General features: G+C 37.3%; 1 protein-coding gene across 18 annotated transcripts in view; it reads left to right on the top strand.

The window, feature by feature from the left end:
- The first annotated feature begins 157 nt into the window (after nucleotides 1–157).
- The window catches only part of TIA1 (TIA1 cytotoxic granule associated RNA binding protein), a 39067-nt gene continuing 14923 nt past the window's right edge, over nucleotides 158–24301 (top strand). For 2 of the 18 annotated variants that reach the window (XR_002786700.2, XR_010317946.1), the window contains exons 1-9: nucleotides 168–481; nucleotides 7872–7968; nucleotides 10673–10771; nucleotides 11288–11342; nucleotides 11515–11547; nucleotides 12787–12874; nucleotides 16024–16099; nucleotides 23642–23750; nucleotides 24143–24238. Coding sequence is in view for 14 of the 18 variants with exons in the window: in XM_010593637.3 (XP_010591939.1) it covers nucleotides 456–481; nucleotides 7872–7968; nucleotides 10673–10771; nucleotides 11288–11342; nucleotides 11515–11547; nucleotides 12787–12874; nucleotides 16024–16099; nucleotides 23642–23750; nucleotides 24143–24238 (679 nt within the window). In the remaining 4 variants the exon portion in view is untranslated. The other 16 variants (XR_002786705.2, XR_002786702.2, XM_010593637.3 and 13 more) reach the window with 16 other exon arrangements.

Raw genomic sequence — 24301 nt, 5'->3', positions numbered from 1 at the left:
TTCTATTTCATTATAACACTGTTGAAAAATAATAAAATTGAAGACAAAAAAGTCTACTCAAGCCCTGAAATAGTTAACCCAGGCGCCTGCGCAGTCTGAAACAGCCCCCTGAGCATCTAGTGGAAGAGCGGCTGCGCAACAAGTGAACCTACGGATCGAGGTGTAGTCAGTCTAGCCGCCGGGAGGGTGAGCGTGCAAGGTTATTTTGCGCCTGCGCAGCCCGGGTCACTTGGCTGGCTGCTTCTCGGCTCCCGGCTCTCCGCCATCTTGTATTGGGCTTCATTGTTCACGCTGGGCCGGGCAGTTTGGTGTAATTGCCGCCAAAGAAGGAGGCGGAGTAACCTCCGGTCAGCCGAAAAACCCCGCTATTCCACAGCCATAGCCGCTCAAAAGGTTTGGGAGGTAGTAAAGGGTAGGGACCTGGACCCGGAGGCCCCGCCGCAACAGCAGCAGCCATGGAGGACGAGATGCCCAAGACTCTGTGAGTCTCGGGCAGCGATGAGGGGAGAGGGATGGGGGTCGTCCGGGAGGGAGGCTCGGCCCGGCGACGCTTCCCAGCCTATTGTTCTTCGCGGACGCCGCGATATCATGGTTCCTCTCTCCTTAACACACATCTGGATACTTAGGGACCTAGAGTCGGGCTGTGAGAGGACGAGGTGAAAGGAGACAGGGCTCACCCTCTAAATTAGTCCCTTCGCCTCTCCTACACCGCATTGTGGCCCTTGGCCTCGCCTCAGGCCGTCTGTGGTCTCAGGCCTGGCGAAAGGACTTTTTCATTCAAACCTCATTTTAGAACTCGGTGAATCTTCCTTTTGCCCCGTGCTTTCCTTCTCAATCTTCTTCCCGTTCCCCCTCTTGATGAGCCTCTGTTTTTAAAGCCATCTCTCCCTAATTTTACTTTGATTTGCTTCTGAAACTGTTCTTTCCTTTTCTTCTTGCTGATCAGAGGTTTTTTGTTTCTTGAGGCTGCTTGTACTTATTTTCAGTGAGGTAAACTTTATTCTCGCAGTTGCCAATTGGGAAAAAAGCCAAATATTTTTGTTGAACCTTTCTTGACTTTCTGTGGCAGTCCCCCCACCCCCATACCACCACCAAAAAAAAAACCTGACTGGACAACCCAGGGGTTTTTGAAACTTTTTTAAAAAATGGAAATCTCACCCGAAGGTATACATCAACTGAGGAGAAGTGGACTTCATTTTTATTATCGCTTGCTACTCGTGATTGACATGTTGGTGCTGACGGAGCGGGCATTTTTATGAAGCAACAGTTGCTAAATACCTTAACATTTTTACTCAAGTCTAAGAATTTTTAGAGGTAATGTTAAACGATCTTAACTTGGGGTATTTTCTTTGTCGCGTCAGTGCATTCTCCTTTGTTTTTCGAAGTATTGCATGAAGCGATCCTGCCTTTGTTGCTTTTCTCAGAAAGAAAAAAAAGCTCAATGCGTTCTTGACGTGGCTCTTTGTTTTACTCCGGGAATACTGGCAGTTTGGGAAATCTATGCATTAAAAATGCAGTTTAGCTTTCTTTTTGTAACTTTCTAGATATTATAGCTGTTATGAAATACAGTGTAGTTATTTTTCATTTCCAAAGAAGTTTCCATTTTAAGTTAATATTTGTAATTTATATGAGAAACATAGTCACGCCTGTTTTCTTAATAGATGAATAAATGTTCTGCTAGTTTATCTGATAATCTGCTAGTTACCTTGAGATATCCTTCTTGAGATATCCTTCTAATAGGATGCAGCAATTAGTGAATGACCTTTGTTTCTTGAAAAATTTTCTCTGTAGATGAATACTCCCTAAACAACATGGGGTTTATTGTTTTTTTCCGTTGCCTCTTGGCTAGAAGCATGGTAGCAAACAGCATATTAGGTTAAGTACTGATTATCGTTTTGTAATGTCTTTTAAGGTTCTTAAATTATTTTGCAAATTTTTAATTTCAGAAAGTGCCAGAAATATCTGGAAACAATCTTTTTAGTATGTTGATTTGGGAATTTCACATATTGAGGAAACTTCAGCTTTCTCATGCTGGTGGTATACGAAAGCAGGTAGTTGAATAATGAAGGCAGTTTTATTCAACAAATAGTTATTGAATGCGTATTATGTGCCTGGCTCTGTGTTAAGTGCTTTACTTGTTCTTTTAATCCTCATTAGAACTCTGAGGTACAATTCCATTTTGTAACTGAGGAAAAGCTTAGAGTTTAAGTAACTCATCCAAGATCATGTACCTTTTTGTTCTTCATCCTGTGACCCTGTTGTCCTCATCTCTTAACTGTTAAACTTCTGACTAATATTGCCTTATATCCCTCACTGGACTACCCCATTCAGGCTATTTTTTTCCCTAGAGTATTCCATGTTCTAAAATTTCCTGTTAATGTCCTCCCCTGCTTCTATCTCCCTTAAACAAAGCTCTCATTCTTGCAGTTGGGCCAATCCCTCAGGTGCCAATAGTCTTTTTATTGGTGTTTTTACTTTTAATGTAAAATGTTTGTTTTAATAGACTTGGAGGTCAGGGACTTTTGGCTATGTTTTTAGCACCTAGCACAGTGTCTGGCCCATGGTAGGTGATCAGTAAGTTTGTTTTAAAAGCTGGCACAATTTTAAGCAATGAATTAAGAGTTTACGCATTCTTGAGGGTAAGATATAAAATCTGAATCTCAGTACCACCTGTGTACATAAACGGCTCAGAGGAAATACCCTCATTTGCCACATCTGGGTGTCCAAGCTTTATCACCTTGTAAGTTAGAGATTGCCAGTATTCAGTTTCTTGTCAGCAATACTTTGGAAACTTATTGTGAGAAGAATTTTCTTAAAAAGATTTATACTGCAAGATTATTTTGAGGAATAATCAAGGTACAGTTGCTAAGTTTAAACATTTGTAGTGAGTGGAAGGCTGGTATACAGATACTACTATTAAAAAAAAAAAAAAGGCATGTTGCGGTCAAGTTGATCCCGACAAAGCAACCCTGTAGGGACAGAGTAGAACTGCCCTGTAGGGTTTCCAAGGAGTGGATGGTGGATTTGAACTGCCAACTTGTTGGTTAGCAGCCAAGCTCTTATCCACTGCACCAGGGCTCCAACAAACTACTATACCCTGTGCCGGCGAGTCAAATTAGACTTTTCCATAATAAATTTAAAATGTTGAGTCTAAATTGGCCATTGGTCACTTTAAAATCATTCAATTTGTTCATTAAAATCTACACACTAGACTAGAAAAGCAATTGCTGTATTAATTAATGAAAGTTAATTCTCGCAAACCCGGACACCTTTAACGTCCTTTGTGTGATTTACTCTCAAATGCTCATGTGTACTCATTTTTTGTTGAGATAGCTATATAAACACTGGACAGCTTTCACATTTGCTAAGAATGTGGACCTATAAATTGTAGAACATCTTTAAAAAGCCTGCACCTAAATAATTGCTGTATACTGATGTAAGCCTTGCTTTCCTGTCACCCATCCTTATCTTTCATTCTTACTACCCATACTACTCCCCTCCGCATACCTTTGGCCCTACAGTTTGTGTGAAATAGCACATCTGTTGTGTTGAATTTGCCTTTTCACTCTTATTATTTCTCTTATTAAATTATAAGATTGAAGGCAAACTTGTCTAAAATGAGATATTGAAATTATTGAATAATATTTAGGCTGTTTCCAAATAACGATTAGTAGCTAATGGTAACGAAGAATATGCTAAAAGCATAGTCATTTAACAGTATTTGAGAGCGTACCACCTGGCTGTCACTGCTCTAGATGCTGGGAATACAGCATTAAATATAACAGACCCTTTAAGTGCTGACATTCTAGACGGGGAGACAGTGAACAAATAATTACTTATTTGTTAGATGGTGATAAATGCTATGGAGAAAAATAATGCCTGGTAAGGAAGGTGGGGGAGTATTAATTTATATAGAATAATAAAGGAAGTCTACTCTTTGATAAGTGACGTCTGAGTAGAAAACTGAAGGTGAGGGAGACTCATGCACATTCCTGAAGGAGCAGCATTCTAGAAAGAATAAGTTCAAATACCCTCGGGGAGATATGCTTGCTGAGTAGCTTGCGGAGGGGAGGGGAGTAAAAGATGAGGTCAGAGTTATTAGGAAATGCTTGGAGAGGTAGAGAACACCAGATCATACTGGGCCTTAGGAGGGCTCTGTCTTTTATCTGAGTACAAATGGAAGCCATAGAGCTCTAAGTAGAGGAGTGATATTATCCTTCCTAATCTTTAAAAGGACAGAAACAGACCAGTCAAGAGATTTTGATGATAATCTAGGTGAGAGAGAAAATGGCTAGTAACAGGATGGTATTGGTGGAGGTGAGAAGTGGTTAAATCCTGAATATGTTTTGAAAATAGAGCAACAGGAATTACCAGTGGATCGGATGTAGGATGTGAAAATGAAGTCAACAATATTAAAGAAAAAAAACAAACCTACGGGCATTGAGTAGATTCCGACTCATAGTGACCCTGTAGGACAGAGTAGAACTGCCCTGTAGGGTTTCCAAGACTGTAAATCTTTACAGGAGCAGACTGCCACACATTTCTCCTATGGAGTGGCAGGTGGGTTCGAATTTCCAGTCTTTTGGTTAGCAGCCAAGGGCTTTAAACATTGCCCCAGCACTCCTTAAAGTCAACAATAAGTAAGTTTATTTGCAAATATGTAATGTCGGTCATCTAAAATATTTAGTTTGTTGAAAACTAAATAAAAATGAGAACAGTCTTAAGAGCATGGATACATCTTCTAATGTCTGCAGGCGTATTGGATACGTTTGTCCAGGCTGGTTTATGATTATGGTCTGATCTCCAAGTGAAGAAGTGTTGTTAACTGCAGAGTTTGTTTTAATTTCTCCAGTTTTTCTAGTAATAATTTTTTTTTAATTTCCGTATTCAATCCAGGATACCACATTGCATTTAGTTGTCATTTTTAGTCTGCTTTAATTTGTGAGGAGGTATCTTTCATGATCTTGACACTTTTGGCAGGTGCTATTTAGATACTTTGAACAATGTCCCTCAAATTGGGTTTTTCTGGTGTTTTCTCATAATTAGACTGAAGCTAAGGATTTTAGGGAAGATACCACAGAGATGATAAACTCTTCATCATATCACATTGGGGGGTTCATATTATCAGTATGTCTTATTACTAGTGATGACACTTTGATCACCCTGGTTATGGTGGGGTCTATCAGATTTCTCCACTTACACAGTGAACTGGTTCAGTCATGGCTGACAAGCGACACCAGAAGAGACCCGAATTTTTACAGTTCGGGCGATCTGGAACCATAGCCAGAACAGGAAAAATCAGAAGTCAAAGCCCTGGAATGGGAGACTCGAGGAGGCATAGTGAGCCCTTTCAGGGTCCTGATGCCTGAGATTGGATCATTGCCAGGATTTTAAGGAAAGCGAGGCACCTAAGGCCACAGTCTTTGTGCAGGGCACTACCGTTTCCTACTCTGCACAGAATCCAGTGGGCCAGAGGTTTGGTTGCCGTGCAGTGCATATACTGCCCTAGTTTTCTAAAGGGGAGGTTAAGGTTCTAGTAGGGCTTCAACGTATCATTTTCCTGTTATGGTTATGGTTGCAGTTCCCCCAAATTTTAAAAATTGGGGTCTGTTCTGGTGTTGCTTCTTTGGCCATGATTGAACCAGGAAAAACAGATTTGAAGCTCTGGCTAAAAGTGAGTCAGTAAGTCTGCCTCACACTCAAAAGCAAACCTTTTGTTGTAGAGTTGATTCAGACTCTTAGCAACCCTATAGGACATAGTAGGACAGCCCTATAGGGTTTCCAAGGAGCAGCTGGTAGATTTGAACTACAACCTTTTGGTAGCACCCATAGCTCTTAATCACTGTGCCACAAGGGCTCCTCCACCTAACACTCAAGGGCAGGGGAATTAAGCTCCACCTCCTAGAAGAAGATATATCCGAGAATTTGTAGACACATGTTAAACCACCAATTCATTGTTTTATACCAATAATTAACAAATGTTTTAGAGGAGATATTTTGAGGCTATGCAACTATTGTTTCTCCTTAAAGTTTTATCATCTAATTTTAGCATCCATGGGTGGGTCTTGCCTCCAACAATATCTTTTCTTTTTTGTTAAAGCACGTCCTTCATTTTGGATAATGGAAGATGCTCCAAGCTCATCCATGCTCATCTTGTATGTTCCTACACCAGCCCTAGAATGAGCATTTTCTCCAAGGAACATGCATGGATGCTGTTTAAGTTCTGACATATACAGAGTGGTTTCTGGATTGTGAGAAATTTGATTACTGCCCCTTTGCTCTTGCCTTTCCTCCTGTTATAAATACCCTACCTGTAGTATTCCATCTTCTACCCTAGAGCAAAGCCTTTTAAGGCCTAGATCATGTCCTAATTCATATTCTCTCAGGGTGGGTGAGAATCTTGAATTACCAACTGATCTTGAATGCTCAATTTCCGTAGCATGTGTAGGTTAAACTATCCAGGTTACCATGATAACTGTCTTGTATTCATGGATTATTTTGTATTATCCGACCAGTCTAGGTAAGGATTGTGGCCTGTTTTCTTTTGGCCTCCTTAGAGCCTGGACACATGTAAATGCTCAGTAATGTTTGAGATTGGTGCAGAGTCAAGTACCTTACACCTTTAATTATGGTAGTTCACTTAATAAAAGCTCTTCTGTATAAATAGCTCTGTGAGGGTGTCCTATGATCAGTAACATTGTGTCTAATAGACAGGATAATACTTTTTTCATCAGGAATTTATACTGGCATAGACTGTATGCCTTTACTAATTGAAGATTGGTGAGTAGCTTAAGCAGACCCATTGAAGCATCTATTTCTTCTTTTCCTGTGCGCTTCTAGCTTCTGACCCCCACATATTACCCAGATTATTCTTGCTCAGATTATGAGTGAAACTTCCCTGTTGCTAAGTCACAAATGGACATTTGGATCCTCTTTTTATTTAACCTCTCAGCAACATTCTCACCTATTGACTGTTCTCTCTTTACTGAAATATTCTTTTTGTTTCCCTGGCACTATGTTCACTTTATTTTCTTGCTGCTTTGAACAGTTTCTTCTTGTTCAGTCTTTTTTTTTTTTTTTTTTTTTGCCCCTTTATCTTCTATCAATGTTTGTTTAATGAAAAATTTCAAAGGAATAATTAATTGAACATGAATATAACCACCGCTGTGTCAACATTTGTTAACATTTTGCCATATTTGTTTGAGCCATGTGTTTTTTTTTTCCTATTTCAACCCAAATTACAGATATCCCAGTACTTCCCCCCTAAGTACTTAAGTTTGCATCTCCAGAAAATGACATTCATCTGTGTAGAACACTAATATCATTGTCTCCCCTGATAAAATTAACTGTAATTCTGGAATATCATTTGCTTTCCAGTCAATATTAAGATTTACTGATTTGTCTCAAAAATGTTTCTATAGCTATCGTTCATCATCCAGTATCTAGTTAAGGGTCATTCATTTAAGTCCCATTTAGAGCTTGATCACTGAGTCAAAGTGGTAACAGCCAAAGCTTTCCATTTTTAAAAAAAAGTTTTTTTCTTTGCAGTTAGTAAGCACTCTGTGAGGTAACTTTGGCATTGTGTGAATATCCATTTCTGTACCAGCCTTTCACCTAGTGGCTTTAACATCCCTTAATGATCCTTGCACTTTACTATCCATGTCTAATATATTTGCAAATAACGTATTTCATATCTGTTTTGAAAGAGATTTTGAAGTTTTTGCAAACTTTTATAAGCTATTCCCAGCTAGTGTAGCTTAAGCCACTGACCTACTTAATCCCCAAATGCATTTTTCAGTGAACAACTTAAGAAACTATTGATGGAAAAGAAGAACATTTAAAATGGTAAATTATTTTTCTTTCTGTTTCAGATATGTCGGTAACCTTTCCAGAGATGTGACAGAAGCTCTAATTCTCCAGCTCTTTAGCCAAATTGGACCTTGTAAAAACTGCAAAATGATTATGGATGTAAGGGTATTTTACTTAGTTAACCTTCTTCTTTTTTATGCGTTACTTAAAGCCATGATTTCCAAGAACTCTTAAATCAGTTTGTACAATCTAAATTCATAGAGATTTTAGTGAATTTGCAGTGAATCAGTTTTGGTCACTGAGTTTGTTTTATCAAATAGAGGAGGAAGAGAAGAGAATAGACCTTATCATTTCTAAAGCAGTTGAGAACTATATGTAGGCTCTTGTTTTAACGTACATCAAGACATCAGAATTTTTTATTTTCTACGTGGTGTAAATTGGTTGGTTAAAGTAGAAAATCAGTTATTTTGCATGCATTACCACAAATCCTCAACAGAAACTTTATAAAGCCAATGTTATTCCCATTTCGTGTACAAAGAAATGACATAAAGCAAAGATATAAGTCCAGGTTGATCTACCTAAACATTAATCCTCTGCATTGGTTTGCATGCTGCTAGTTTCTCTCCTTGTATGGTTCATTCTAGATATGTCCATGGGGGAAGATGACTAGGCAAATTGTTAATGGCTTCCTGACCTACGGAAAAAACAGGCTAGGTTAGCCTTTGCCACTTTTTATAAATTTTGGTTTTGATCACATTCAAAGAATTATATTAGCAATTTTTTTTAATTCAAATGTAAATTCCAGTCTGTTCAAGGGAACGCAATAGAGAATCCCTGATGGAACAGTAGAAAAATGGGATGCAGATCTCAAATTTTAGTAAAAAGACCAGACTTTATGGTCTGACTAAGACTGGAGGGACTCCAGAGGTCATGGCCCCTGGACTCTTTTAGGCCAAAACTGAAAACATTCCCAGAGCCAACTCTTGAGACAAAATTTAGACTGGACTGTAAGGCATAAAATGATAGCGTTGGGGAGTGTGCTTCTTAGCTCAAGTAGACACATGAGACTCATGACAGCTCCTGTCCGGAGGTGAGATGAGAAAGCAGAGGGGGACAGGAGCTGGTTGAATGGACGTGAGACATACAGGATGGAGAGGAGGAGTGTGCTGTCACATTGTAGGAAAAGCAACTAGGGTCACGTGACAATGTGTGTATAAGTTTTTGTATGAGAAACTGACTTGAACTGTGAACTTTCAGTTAGAGCACAATAACAAACATAGATTCCAGTTTATTCACACTTTTGGAATGATATTCACATTTATGAATTTTATGCTCACTTGGAGTATAAAAGGTGATAATGTGTATGCTTAAAAAAAAAAGATTCTTTTTATTTATAAAGTTACGATTTTTTTCTGGGTACAAACTAAGTGAACATTCTTTTTTATTCATTTGCTATACTCTTTATAGCAAGCTTCTTTTTGTAACCATATTCTGATGCCTATCAACACTGATCTTTGTTATAGAATTCCCACTAAGTGTAGCAGTAGTTTGAATTATACAATTAAAAAATATATTTTTATATTTTGTATTTTAAATAATAGTCCCAAAGTCATGAATTTTCTGGTTGCCTCTTTGCACTAAAATTTTTTAAAAGCCTTTGCCAGGGGCATTTTTAAACCATTAATTGTACATGAAACAAAATAATGCATTTCTCTATTCTAGTGGCTTTCTAGTCTTTTGAATTAGTTTCTTTTAACAATTTGCTTAGGAGATGATGGAAAGAATAAAAAATAGACTATAAAGTAAATTGGCATTTTGCACTTACAAGTGTAAAATATCAGGTGTTTTTTCTTGTTTAATTTACAGTAAAACTTCCAGGTTTCACTTACATAACCTCAACTACCTAGAACACTGGAAGAAAAGAGAAGAGAATTTTCAAAAGGCTTCTAAGCAAGTAAAATAATGATGTCAGAAAGTCCATGTCCTGAAACCCATTCTAAAACTTATACTTACCAGAGAACCTCTTTAGTTTTCAGAGCCTGGTTACTTATATTTCAGAAACAAGCAGCAAGGAAGTATGTACATTTATAGCAATGAAAAATAAATGGTAGGAAAGGGAAAGAAAAATTATAAAAAGACAACAAGACCTGCAAACATAGGACTCTAGCCAGACTTAACCTCTGTGGCTTAAATGATTATATGACAGTTGGGGAAAATACTGATATATATCCATCCTTAATTAGGGTCCTTAATCATTAACAAAAGATTAAATTGTATATAATAAAAAAAAAAAACCTAACCCATTGCTGTGGAGTTGATTCTAACTCATAGTGACCTGTAGGACAGAGTAGAGCTGCCCCATAGGGTTTCCAAGGAGCAGCTGGTAGATTTGAATTGCCGACCTTTTGGTTAGCAGCCAAATGCTTAACCACTTGGCGCCACCAAACCAAAAACCAAACCAAACCCACTGCCGTCAAGTTGATTCTGACTCACAGCGACCCTATAGCACAGAGTAGAACTGCCCCATAGAGTTTCCAAGGAGCGCCTGGCATGTTCGAACTGCCGACCTCTTGGTTAGCAGCCGTAGCACTTAACCACTACACCACCAGGGTTTCCTGGTGCCACCAGGGCTCAAATATATAATATAACATAATCTGTTGAAGAAAATAGCAGTATATAATAATTCATTTTTTAAATGATTACTTTTTTATCTAAAAATTTACTGGTGGAAGGGACCCTTTATTATCCTGGCCTGATACCTGAGATGTTATATAAAACTTGGGGAAAAAAAATTTTTTTTGCATGATTTTCAGGAATTGAGAGTATAAAGCTTAAAAGGGCTTTTGTGTTATTTTTCCAACAGACAGCTGGAAATGATCCATATTGTTTTGTGGAGTTTTATGAGCATCGTCATGCAGCTGCAGCACTAGCTGCTATGAATGGGCGGAAGATAATGGGTAAGGTAAGCTGTCATAATTAAGAAGGTGACTTGTACTGGAAACTTATATACAGTTTAGTTTCCATTTTAGATTATATTCACTTCACAGCAACAGGTCAGTTATTCATATTTAATATAGAAGGGATGGGATAAGAGCTTTAAGAGGACAGAGGGCTGTGTTTATGTTAGTATTTTCCGTGATGCAGTGCACATGATAAAGACAAGTGTATGTTTACTCAAGCTTGAATGAAACAGGAATGTTGGATGCTAATGGGAAGGAATAAAAAAGGAAAAAATTACTGATACCTTAAGTTAGAAAGGATTAATTGCATGTTAACAGAGAAGTATATAAATTAGGATTTGTTATCATTGTATAAGTGTAGGTTAAAAGATTAGTATTGAAGCTGACCAGAATCATCGTCCCCTTGAATGTTTCCTCTCAAACATATACCTTCCTATGTGATCCTAGATGTAAATCTGATAATATCTAATTTTGAGCATTTGTTTTTATGGAGTATAAATGTAGAAAAATTTTTTTAGGAAGTCAAAGTGAATTGGGCAACAACTCCCAGCAGCCAAAAGAAAGATACAAGCAGTAAGTATATTTTATACTCTTTGAACGTTTGTTTTTATTGTACACAGTAGTTTTATTGTAAAGCATATAAACATCGTATGTATTTGCAGTAATGTTTTGATCGTTATCCTAAGATATGATTTAATGTGTTTGTGTTAATAAATTTAAGAACAAATCTAATCTTTGTCATCAGGTAGTACCGTTGTCAGCACACAGCGTTCACAAGGTAATTGTATCTTCTTAAACATAAAATGAAATCTCTTGAAAAGGGTATTCACTAACCACCTGAAGTTTTTTTGTTTGATATTGGGGGGAGGAGGGAGGGAGGGGGTCGTATTTCTATTTGTCTCTCTGGCAATATTTTTCCCCCTTCTTCCCAGTGTTGACCGAGTGTGGCTTGTCCACTACTTTGGTGTTATTTCAAGCTCTCTGACCCCCTTGATAGCAGCTGATGTCTTAGAAATACTTTCATCAACTAAAGGGCAAGATACCCTGCTTCCTTGAGGTCACGATCTGTGCTTCATACCCAGATCTTCAGAATGCTTGAGTTGCTCCTGAAACTGTTTACCAAATGGCAACCCAATATGTTGCTTAAGACCTTCCAAATAGGGGTAACTTTTCTTTCCAAATATACTTTATCAAAATTTATATATATGTCCATTTTGAAGTGTTGGTCCAACTATTTTTAAGTGTTTTGGGTTTTTTTGGTTTTTTTTTTTTTTTTTTTTTGAGAATTGTCTTTTTTAAAAAACTTCAGATATGGATTCGTATTTCTCTCCAATGTTTTTTAATGACTGATATAAAGTGAAGGGATTACTGTTTTCATTCTGTTGCCTTCAGTCTTAGTTCACTTGCACATGGATTCACATAAACTGAATGGTGTAATGTCTGGGCAACCAAATCTGGTGGCTTTTGAGAAAACTGTCAAATACTTTAACATCAAACTGTTGCAATGCAAGGTATTTCTTTGATTGTTCTTCACAAAATATGGCTAAACCAAGTGTATCATGTAGCTAGCTTCAGTAAATTGTCTTAACTGAGGCCAATCTAGTCTACATAACTCACAATACCACTATTTTATTGTAATCTGTAAAGTCTTAATATAGTGGTAAGCTGAATAAAAGTAAATAATTACTATAGAATGGTAACTGTTGTTAAATTTTTTGCATTCCTTGTTATATATTATTAGTTTATATCCTTAGACCAGTATAGTAATTGGCTGTCAGAAATATAACTGTCAGTTTCAAGTTAGGTATATCACAGTCTTTTTAGAAGAGTCTTTACGTATTCTCACCCTGATTCGTTATGTTTAAAATTGATAGGATTTGTATAGATATAGGATAGTGTTTTATGTATACTGTAACCCACAAATTATTTTAGGAATACTTTACTGAATAGATTTTAGTGTTTTTTAGATTCTAAAGTTCTGTTTTTCTTTTCACTTCCCCTTCCTTCCCTTTATAAGATCATTTCCATGTCTTTGTTGGTGATCTCAGTCCAGAAATTACAACTGAAGATATAAAAGCTGCTTTTGCACCATTTGGAAGAATATCGTAAGTAACAGAAGATAAATTGTAAATGCTTTTAACTAGAAGCAATCCTATATAGAAGTAATTTGAAAATGATTCTGTTGTGAATTTTGAGCATTAATTTTGACATTTGAATATAATGTATCACATTGTTTAGAGACTGTTCACGTAGATAACGGCAAAAGGTTATTTTCCCATTGATGAATAAATCTTTGGTCTTTAATTATTTTTAAATTCTTTTTTAATTAGCATTAGCTTCAAACAAATTTCCCATTGTACCTATTATAGTTTTTTTATATAGGTGTCTTTATAGCTTGGTCATAATCTTTAGTAAACTTGTGCTGTGATGAAGGAATTTAGACCTTTGGGCACTCCTATGATACCTTGCATTTTGTGTTAAATTTTTTTTTTCCCCTAAACAACCTAAAAATAGTTATTAAATGCCATTTCTTAGAAATTTCCCTTTTTTTTTTTTTTAACTTTTAAAACAATAATGTTTTAGCGTCTTATGAAGCACTTGCTTGCGTTTGTTATTAATCATACATTTTAGGCTTTTTGTAAATAGCTCACTCAAGGTAGCATTCATCATAGAAGATCTTTATTATTTTTAAAAGCATGCTGTATTAGACTGAGAATGACAAGTTGATTATAGTGCTTTCTTAGAATAGAAGCAATTGTTGAATTTAGAATTTTTTAGGGTTTCTGGTTGCTTTTATTATTGTTTCAACTAGAAGAATAGTAAAAAGGAAATGCTAAGTGTCCTTAAGTTTGATGGACAGATCACCAGAAGAGATAAGAAAGGGAGGAGTCTGGAAAGTAATTGCTAGTGGTGTTAGTGATGAATTTTGGGAATTTTCTTTTGAAGAGCTGTAGTTTATTGGTAAGAAGATGACAAAACATAATGACCAAGGAGTGGTTGTAAATGAGGAGCCAACTTTAAAGGCACTCAGAAGACCAGGGTTCATAAATGGACTGCTCTGTCAGATGACATTTTTCTTTGTGAGAGCTGGTTAGGAAAATAAGAAACGTGTTGATTTCTTGGTCGTTCCTCTTAATCTGTCTCAGGGTTTTGTTAATGTAGCTTGCTTTCAAATATCTAGACTAGATGGTCTTAAACCTTTGATCTCTCAAGGGCTCTACAAATCTCTGTGGAAATTTTTGTGTATATTTTTATTTTGGTGTGGAAAATCCTTGTAAGTTTCATGTGATTGTCAGAGTAGTCATAGGACTAAGAAACTCTGGTCTAGATCTGGACTACTCCTTCTTCAGAGAATCTTTCCAGAGAGAAATGAGTAAGAGTTGATTATATTTTCAAGGCTAACGTTTCCTGAAACTTAAGTTTAAGAAGACAAAAATGTTTCTAACTTTTGTTATCAGGTTAAGTAGCTGTTTTCTAAAATGCTTTCATTTTGGTTGAAGTAGCTTTTCTGAAAAAACACAGGTATTTTAGTTAAGGATTAATAGAATTGTTTAACAGTTTGTGAGTTTAAGGTAAATGACATTTAAATTTTAGTAATCTCATTACTTTTAATCATGGATCAGTACTTTCTTTTTGGTACATATGTTGATATATTTTTAGACTATAGATTTTCTATGGGCCCTCTATGATTATTGGTGTGAATTATATTTGTTTCTAGGTAAGGCTCTTCTTTAAGTTTTACAATTTAAAGTTGAGGTTACATATAATGTCTGAGTTTTAGGTATACAAGGGGTAGCTTTCCTAAATCTGAAGGAACCATTTGGGTGGTTTTTGTTTGTGTGTTAAAGGAGATAAATTGATAACTTGTAGGATTCTCATGAGATAGTCTCTGTATAGTGCCTATAACAGTGCTTGGTTTATAGAAAGTATACAATAATGGTGGCCTATTAGAATGTTTAGTATAAAAACTATTATAGTACTTTCCATAATTTATATAGTTGAAACTCTTCCTGTTCCTTGAGCTAAGGATAGTACAGCAAATTTTGGTATAGAAGTAAATCAGCTACCAAGTTAAATGCATGTGTGTGTACCAAACAGATAATTTAATAGATATTTTTACATACTGAGAAGTAACTTACCCCTTATCCTTATATCCCTTTTCGCCACCACCTCTTTGCCACGTTGACCCTCAGCACTTAACAAATCACTCCTAAATTGACCTAAAATATGGTTATATATACTTTAATATAAAATTACATTGCATGGTTTTCTGACTTGGGTTTTTGTTGTGAAAGTGCCTGTTTTGTTCATGTGTCCTGAAAGAACAAGCATTGTGACATACCTGGCTAACTTAAAAGCAGATTGCCTGTGAAGCACAATTTGAGTCCAATTTTTTGAGGTATGGAGTTTTAGCTATCATGGCTGGGTTTTTACTCAATCTCAAATAATAGGGCTCTGGTTATTTTGCAGAGTGTCTCTGAAGAATGGACAGAATTGCCCTGGCTAACTACAAGCTACGGTTCACAGTGGATAAATGTTGGCGTGCTTTTTTACTTTCTGACTTTTTTAAATTTTGCTTTTATATCTTGTAGTTTCCAATCAATCTTATATGATTGCTATTATAAAGTTCAGTATAAAATCTTTTGTTGTAAAGTTTAAAGCTAAAGTGTGTGTCTAGTATTTTTCTTCAATGATTTAACATTTCTGAAAATACCAAGTTCTCAAAATTATCAGTTTACCTATAGTCCAAAAGGGGGGTATGAATTAATCTGAGAAAATGAAATAATTTAGTTAATGTAGGGAGTTATACCATTTTCTTTCTTTTAATTTCCAGTTTTCATTTTAATTTTTTAATGATTAGGCAGAACATAGTGTCAAATAGCAAATGTAAAATTGCATGGTTAAAGAAAGCCATTCATCTAATATGCCTTGTCAACCCTGTAAGTGGCTAAATAATTCATATGAATAGCTGCCTTCACCATGCTTAATCTTTGAAAGTTTAAAAAATGTTTTAAGTGGGAGGAAATTTCTGTACAATGTATACATATATATTTAAGAAGTTACTGATTTGCATGTTTATAAAAGTAAGCCTCGTTTGCTAAAACATAATACATTTTATAGAATAAACAGTGAATTTACATTAAAGGTTCACTTTAATGAAGGTGAAACATGAAAATGAGTTATGTATGAAATTCTCACTTTATATCCAGAGACCAGTTTGCAAATCTAAACTTCCGATTGTTTCTGATTTCAGAGATGCCCGAGTGGTTAAAGACATGGCAACAGGAAAGTCTAAAGGATACGGCTTTGTCTCCTTTTTCAACAAATGGGTGAGCTTAGTAAGAAGTGTATCTGTAGTACTTTAAGAGTGGAGAATGAAAATACTCAACTTGTTTTAATTATTAATCTTTCTTCCATCTGCCATTTATTCATTTCACTGATAATTAGTACTCTGTCTTATTTGGTAATTTATTTAGCATTTATTTAGTACCTGATGCATGCATACCAAAAAAAAAAAAAAAAACCAAACCTGTTGCTGTCAATTCCAACTCATAGTGACCGTATAAGAGAGAGAACTGCCCCATAGAATTCTCAGTTTATCTTGTGGTTAGCAGCCGTAGCATTTAATCACTATGCTGTCAGGGTTTCCGATGCATGCATAAACCCACGCATAGTACTGATAAAACGTTTTTGAAATATAGGAAGTAAAAATTGTCAGCCAAAGTAGATATTTACAAATGTCATTTATGGATATAATACATCATCTCCCTGTTTTATATTACCTCAGTAATTTAAAAGTAGCCAACAGAAGATGTTCCAACATATGGGGACTTTTTTTTAAATTATATGTTAATGTATTTGAAGACTTCTTACCATTTCTTCTCCCATTCAACAAGTATTTACTGAACACTAATTTGCATGGGCTTGAATTTTCTCTTTTTTGCGGAGAATAGGAAGGATAGTGCAGTTTGTCAAATGGAGATGTGAGGGGAGGGTATATAAAGAAGGAAACGGTTCATATTTAGTGTGACAGCTAGATAAAATCTCTGAAATATCCTCCATACAATATAATACTGTGCAGCTGTTCTTTTTTTTTTTATTGTACTTTAGATGAAGGTTTACAGAACGAACTAGCTTCTCATTAAACAATTAGTATACATATTGTTTGGTGACATTGCTTACCAACCCCACGACTTGTCGACACTCTCCCTTCTTGACCTTAGGTTCCCTATTACCAGCTTGCCTGTCCCCCTCCTGCCTTTTAGTCCTTGCTCCTGGGTTGGTGTGCCCCTTTAGTCTTGTTTTGTAGCCCTGTCTAATCTTTGGCTGAAGGGTGAACCTCAGGAGTGACGTCGGTACTGAGCTAGAAGGATGTCCGGGGGCCATACTCTGGGTTTCTTCAGCCCTGTCTGGGACTTTCTTACTGTGATCCCTGTCAGAGCAGTCAGTGGTGGTATCCGAGCATCATTTGGTTGTGCTGGACTTAGTCTGGTGGAGGCTGTGGGCAGCTGTTATTTAAAAAAAAAAAAAAAGAGTGAGGAGCTCTAAAAGTTGATTATGGGAAGATCTCTGTAGTATATTGTTTGATGGAAGGCTAATTTGCGTGAAAAGGAAGGGAACATATTTGCATGACATACGTGTGTGTGTGTGTGTGTGTGTGTGTGTGTGTGTGTTTCTGTTTTCCTTTGCAGGGATAAACAAGAAACTTAGGATAGGGTTTCCTGCTTGGAGAAGGTGGGTGATGAGAATTAGACATATCGGGGGCAGGGAGGGAAGCTTCTATCACTGTGTTATACTTTCTGATGTTCAAACTTCATAAATGTATTACCTATTCAAATAATTAAATACAAAATTAACTCTTGTATGATAACTAAAGGTTCGAAACAATCACAGAGAAACACTTTCAAAAATGTAGGGGTGCGTAGTGGGAGAATTCATAGGCACTAATCTTGGAGTGTACATCAAGGTTTGCTAACCTTGGATTTTATTGTGTTACCTTTATGACTGTAGTTGTGTGCCATTGAGTCAATTTGAACTCATAGCTACCCTATATGACAGACTAGAACTGCCTCATAGGGTTTCCTAGGCCGCAGTTTTTATGGGAGCTGCAGTGGGTTCAAACCACAGACCTTGTGGTTAGCGGATGAGTGCTTAACCATTTGTGCCAGTAGGGCTCCTTCTGTTATGACTAGTGGTTGTCAGTGTTAAGTATAGAAACACTGTACGTTTTTGTGTTAAGAGTGCCTTAGAGTAAGACATTAAAAGTTTCTGACAGTATGAAATGTATTTTAGGAAGACGTTTCTTACTTTAGTAAACAAAGTATATATAGTTTCTTGATGACTCCAGGTCAAATTTAGGAACATCAGTTATTATAATATGCTGTGATGTAATGGTTCCCTCTGGGGTTTTCATAAAGTATATCGGTTTGCAGCTGTGCCAAGTTGTGTCTGTCATGTTTTTTCTAGAACCTGTGTCTGTGTGTATTGGAACGAATGTCCAGTAACCCTCACTATGAACTTTTACTGTTCAGATATTTGCTACAACAGCTTGTAACCATTTTTGCCCAGAATTCACTATCCAAATCAAAAATCAGCTCTAAAAATGTTCACATGGCTCCTGAGTCGAGGCGAGAGAATGTAGAATGCACTGCAGTTGTCAGCTATTGTCACAGTCAGGTCACATCATTTAAATGTGTAATGCAGTGTCCTGTCATCTCCCTTATATGAAATAAAAATATTTTCTAAGATAGTAGAAAACCTACAGAGAAAGTAGGTAAGTCTAAGAGGTCGGGAAAAATCTATGTACATTAGAAGAAAAGTTGGAAATGATAACACATATTGAGAGGTGAAAAGATGTGAACTTGACCATGGGTGTATCCCATATACTGTTCATAGCATTGTTTTTTTCTGTGAAATGAGTAAAAACTATGAGAGTCTAGTTGGTTCTGAAAGCTTTAGTGTATTACTCAATCAGCATATTATTTTTGGCGAGGTAGGAAAATACTTTGTACAATGCATTGATTGCCACAATTAATGTGAATTCTGCTTAAGATTGATACATAGATTTTCAGAGTGTTTTAGTGCTATTTGAAATAGGTTAGGGTTTTGGGGTGGGCCAGAAACTCATTGTTTCCCATTTGAAATTTCGGAATACAGGCTCCTGCTGTGTAAAAAAAAAATCACTGTTGAATGCATATTTAATATAAACTAGAGTCAAATAGCAAAGGATGTCTGTGTATAGTCTCTGGAGTCAGCCAGAGGTGGATTTGAATCCTGACAGTTATAATAGTTGTAACTTTAAGTAATTTCATTTTCCTGAGTCTATATGTCAACGTCTTTAAAATTTCTGGTAAGTGATTGGCACTCTAGTGTTGTGCAGTGCTGTGGCCCTATTGCAATAACCCCCAGCTCCCTTGCCTCTCTTCCCTGTGTTGCGCATGCCAGGTAAAACCCCAGTACTGGTTGAAATCCACTTCTTTGCCTACTCCAAAGGAACTGAATACTGCTGGAAAAAAATCACACAACTGAATCAGCTGGTTGCACTTCTGATTTCATGGTCACACACTTTAAGTGAATGTTCAGTACCGTCTTTACAAATCTGTTTCTCATAAGTTTGAATTCATGGGATCTGTCTCCTATTCCTTTCTATCTCCTCAAATATTCTGAGCTGACAACCTTATCTCTTGCTTCATTGAGAAAATAGAAAGGATGGAAACAAATAGAAAAAGGAATTCCCTCATCTTTGACCCACCAAATCTATATAAAATATATCATCTTCCCTTCTTTCTCCTATTTCAGTAGAGGAGAGGTCTTTTTTGTCAGATCACTTATGATTGAGATCTCATTCCTCTTGCCGTTTTAAAGACTTTGATCCTGAACTACTTTTTTTTTTTTTAAAATAACAATTTTATTGAGACAAAATTCACAAACCATAAAATTCACTTGTTCAAAGTGTTTACTTCAGTGGTTTTTACTGTATTCACAGAGTTGTACAGCCATCACCATAATCAATTTCAGGACATTTTCATCACCCCATTAATAGTCATTACTTTTTTCTATCTCCCCAACCCCTGAACTGCTGCTAATTATTTTCTCTCTAGATTTACCTATTGTGAACCATTCCTATAAATCAATTTATGTAATATGTGTTGTGCTGTTTCTTGCTATACCGTGCCATCAGTCCTTGCTTCTCCACTGGATCATTCCCATCAACCAAAAAAGCATTTTCTAGTATCTCTGAACTAAAACCCCACTTAATCCCATATCTCTTTCCTAGCTATATCTGCATTTCTCTGCTGTAATTCAGAATTAGACTTCACCAAAGAGTTGTTTACATGGGCTTCCAGTTAATTCATCTCTCATTCACAACCACTACTGCCCACATACCCCATAAAATTTTTTTGTGAGTGAGTGACAGTATTTGTTTCCTAGGGCTACTGTAACAAATTACTGCAGACTGGGTGGCCTAATACAACAGAAATTTATCCTTTTATGATTCTATAGGCTAGAAGTTCAAAATTAAGGTACCTGCACGGTCACTATGAGTCAGAATCAACTCAACGGCTGTGGGTTTGGTTTTCTCGTTTTTTGTTTGCAGGACCATGCTCCCTCTGAAGGCTCTAGGGAAGAATCTTTCCTTGCCTCTTCGTAGCTCATGATTGTTGCCAGCAGTCCTTGACGTTCTTAAGCTTTCTAGCTGGATCACTCATTTCTGCCTCCCACTTCACATGGCCGTCTTCCCTCAGTGTGGTTCAGCCATTGGATGTGGTCAAGTCATAGTTACAACTGTAAAAACCCTATTTCCAAATAAGGTTCCATTCACAGGTACTGGGGGGGTTAGAGTTCAACATGTCTTTTGGGGGGATGCACTGCAACTCACAACAGTAGTTAAATACCTCATGGAGTTCAAAGTGGTTAGTGTAGGAAACAATGTTTGTCTTACAAATACACGTTTCATTTTACACGTCTCAAGAAAAGCTTTTAGCCTTGAATTTGCCTCTCTTCTCTTACTGGTAAGCTAAGCCTACAGTTGACATAATGCAATCCAAAGCTATACCTCCATTTACTTTTCAACCCACTCTAACCTGGTTTTTGCTCTCACTTTCAACAACACCAACACTACTCTTCAAAAGGAGCCTAGGTGGCATGAACAGTTTGTGATTGGCTGCTAACCTAAAGGTTGGCAGTTTGAACCCACCTAGCAGCTTTGTGGAAGTAAAGGCCTGGTGATCTGCTTCCATAAAAATTACAGCCAAGAAAACCCTATGGAGCAGTTCTGCTGTCACACATGGGATCGCCATGAGTCGGGGGCGAACTCAACAGCTGCTAGCAGCAACTCTTGAAGGTTGCCAGTGATCTCTGTCTGTTGACCTCTGCTTCATTGGCTCTTCGTAATACTCTTTTGTGGATTTCTTCCTTCCTACTGGCTATTCCTTCTTATTCATCTTAATTAGCAGTAAATACTTGCCTTTACCCAGTTTTCAAATTTTGCTGTTTTTCAGGGCTGTATCCCAGGCTTTCTTTTCTCTCTGTATCTTCTCGATGTTGAATTTTATCTCTAGCCCAGTCTGCCTCTCTGTGCACCATGCTTATTAACAAATGATCTCCATTTAGATGACTCAGAGACATCTCAAATTTAACGTTTTGTCTTACTTAGTGCTGTGGTAACAAAAGTACCACAAGTGGGTAGTTATTAATGACCAGAAATTTACTTTCTCATAGCTTAGGAGGCTAGAAGTCCAAATTGAGCACACTGGCTTTGGGGGAAGTCTTCGCCTCAGCTTTTCTAGCGTTCTTATCAGCATTTCTTGGAGATATTCCATGTGGCGTCTCTCTTTCCCCCACTCATTCTTGCTTGCCTTGGTGTCTGATCTGTTCTTTTCTATCTAAAAAATGATTGGCTTAACACACACACACTGTTACGGCCTCATTAACTTAAAACTCTGTTCCCTCATGGATCACAACTACCATAGCCTCCACTAGACTGAGTCCAGCACAACTAGATCGTGCCTGGCTACCACCACCGACTGTTTTGTTTTTTTTTTTTAATAATTTTTATTGCGCTGTAAGTGAAAGTTTACAAATCAAGTCAACCTCTCACTCAAAAACCCATATACACCTTCCTACACACTCCCAATTACTCTCCCCCTAATGAGACAGCCCACTCTCTCTTTTCATATCCATTTCGCCGGCTTCTAACCCCCTCCACCCTCTCATCTCCCTTCCAGGCAAGAGATGCCAACATAGTCTCAAGTGTCCACCTGATCCAAGAAGCTCACTCCTCACCAGCATCCCTCTCCAACCCATTGTCCAGTCCAGTCCGTGTCTGAAAAATTGGCTTCACCACCAACTGTTTTGAAAGTGATCACGATAGAGTGTCCTGGACAGAGTGGGAGAAAAATAAACTCACAAAAAGACCAGACTTACTGGTCTGACAGAGACTGGAGAAACTCCAAATATATGGCCCTGAAACACCCTGTTAACTCAGTACTTCAGCCAAAGATTAGACAGGCCTGTAAAACAATAACACACGTAGTTCAGCCACGTATATGAGACTAAATGGGAACACCAGCCCCAAAGCAAAGATGAGAAGGCAGAAAAGGACAGGAAAGCTGGAAGAGAGGAAATGGGGAGCCCAAGGTCAAGAAGGTGAAAGTATTGACACATCGCAGGGTTGGCAACCAGTGTCACAAAACAACATGTGTATTGTTTACTGAGAAACTAATCTCTGTAAACTTTTACCTAAAGCACAATTAAAAAAAAAAAAAATTTCCAAATGGGATAACATCCACAGGCATATAGGGGTTAGGATTTACAACAGACACAATTCATTCCATACAAATGTCTTAAACGGAGTTCTTTATTTCCTCTCCAAACCTGTTCTCCTCCTCCCGCGCGGTCTTTCTCCCCATTTCAGTAAATGACAGCAAATGACAGCGCTGTCCTCCCAGCTGGCTTTGCCTTTGGATTACATCCACAGCTGCTGTACTAGTCGCGGCCATCAACATTTTTGCCTGGAATATTTCAGTAATCTCATAAAGCATCTTTATCCTTTTACTGCTGGTGTTCCTAAATCATTGTCCCACTAGCATTGAGAATGATCTTCTTAAAAAAAAAAAAAAAGATTTTCTTAAAACATAGATCATGACAATCTCTTACTCTGACGCCCTTCCTTTTGCTCACTTGATTCTACTGAATCTAATCATTCACATGCTTCTTTATGTTCATACCAAACTCTGCCTTAGCACCTTTGCAATGCTTTTCCCTCTACCTGGGCTCTATTCCTTATTGTTTTGACTTGGCTATCTCTACTCCTCTCACTCTTAGCTTATATGTCATTTTAGAGAGACCTTCCCTAATCATGCTGTCTATAGTAGATCCCCATGCCATATTCTCTATGTCAGCCTTTTGTTTTTGCCATGACACTTAACCACAATTTACAGTTACTTTATTTGTCCCCCAAAAGAACGTAAGACCCATGGTAGCAGGAGAACGTGTCTGCCTTGTTCACTAGTACATAACGTGGTGCCTGAAACATAATTGTTGTTCAGTACTTGTTGGATGAATGAGATACCAAATACTGTCATCTGAACCTAAGTGGTTACATGAACTTCATGGTGACTACTTTGTAAGGGCTTTTGGACTCAGGGCTTTCTCAGATGATTAACATTCCCAGAATATGACTGATATCCAAATAAAATCTAAAAGCACCATTGTGTATTAGGAAAGCTGTCGTATATTGTGTATTTCCTAAAGGATTTTCATTTAGAGAACCTTTGTGAAAAGCAACCATGAATTTTCTCTACTGCTGAAAGTCATTTAACATCAACTAATAGTGGCTTCTTTGTCGTTTCTAATGTTGTGCGCAACAGGATGCCGAAAACGCCATTCAACAGATGGGTGGCCAGTGGCTTGGTGGAAGACAAATCAGAACTAACTGGGCAACCCGAAAGCCTCCAGCTCCAAAGAGTACATATGAGTGTAGGTGTATTGGAGAAGAAAAGGAAATGTGGAATTTTGGAGAAAAATACACTAGATTTTAAATGTGTTAGAGCTGTTCCCGGAGACTTATTGCAGAAATAGATGAGAAGCAAACCAAGACTACTGTTCAAAAATGTACTTAGTTTTCATTTTTGTAATTATAACAAATTATGTTCTCTCTAGTGTCAAGTCTCCTGTTAAAAATAGAGAATCTGGGTAATTTTTTAGACATTCTTGGGGGAGACTTAATCTTAAACTCAAATGTGATCTGTATTATATAAGCAGTTTGGCCAAGGTAAATATTATTAACATAGTAGTGTAGCTAATGCTGCTTTTCTCTTTCAAAGATTTTATTTAATGAATTAAAAATGTAAATTTTTCTCTCTCCCCAGCAAACACCAAACAGCTATCATATGATGAGGTTGTAAATCAGTCTAGTCCGAGCAACTGTACCGTATACTGTGGAGGCGTTACTTCTGGACTAACAGGTATGGGAGCTTTACCTGTGTGTCATACTGGGATAATTTTTAAACTGAGATGCTTAATATGTG

The sequence above is a fragment of the Loxodonta africana genome, chromosome 15 (genome assembly GCF_030014295.1).
Source record: "Loxodonta africana isolate mLoxAfr1 chromosome 15, mLoxAfr1.hap2, whole genome shotgun sequence".
In the NCBI taxonomy this organism is placed as follows: Eukaryota; Metazoa; Chordata; class Mammalia; order Proboscidea; family Elephantidae; genus Loxodonta; species Loxodonta africana.
The sequence above is the reverse complement of the archived record's forward strand: the minus strand, read 5'-3'. Positions and strand labels throughout refer to the sequence as shown.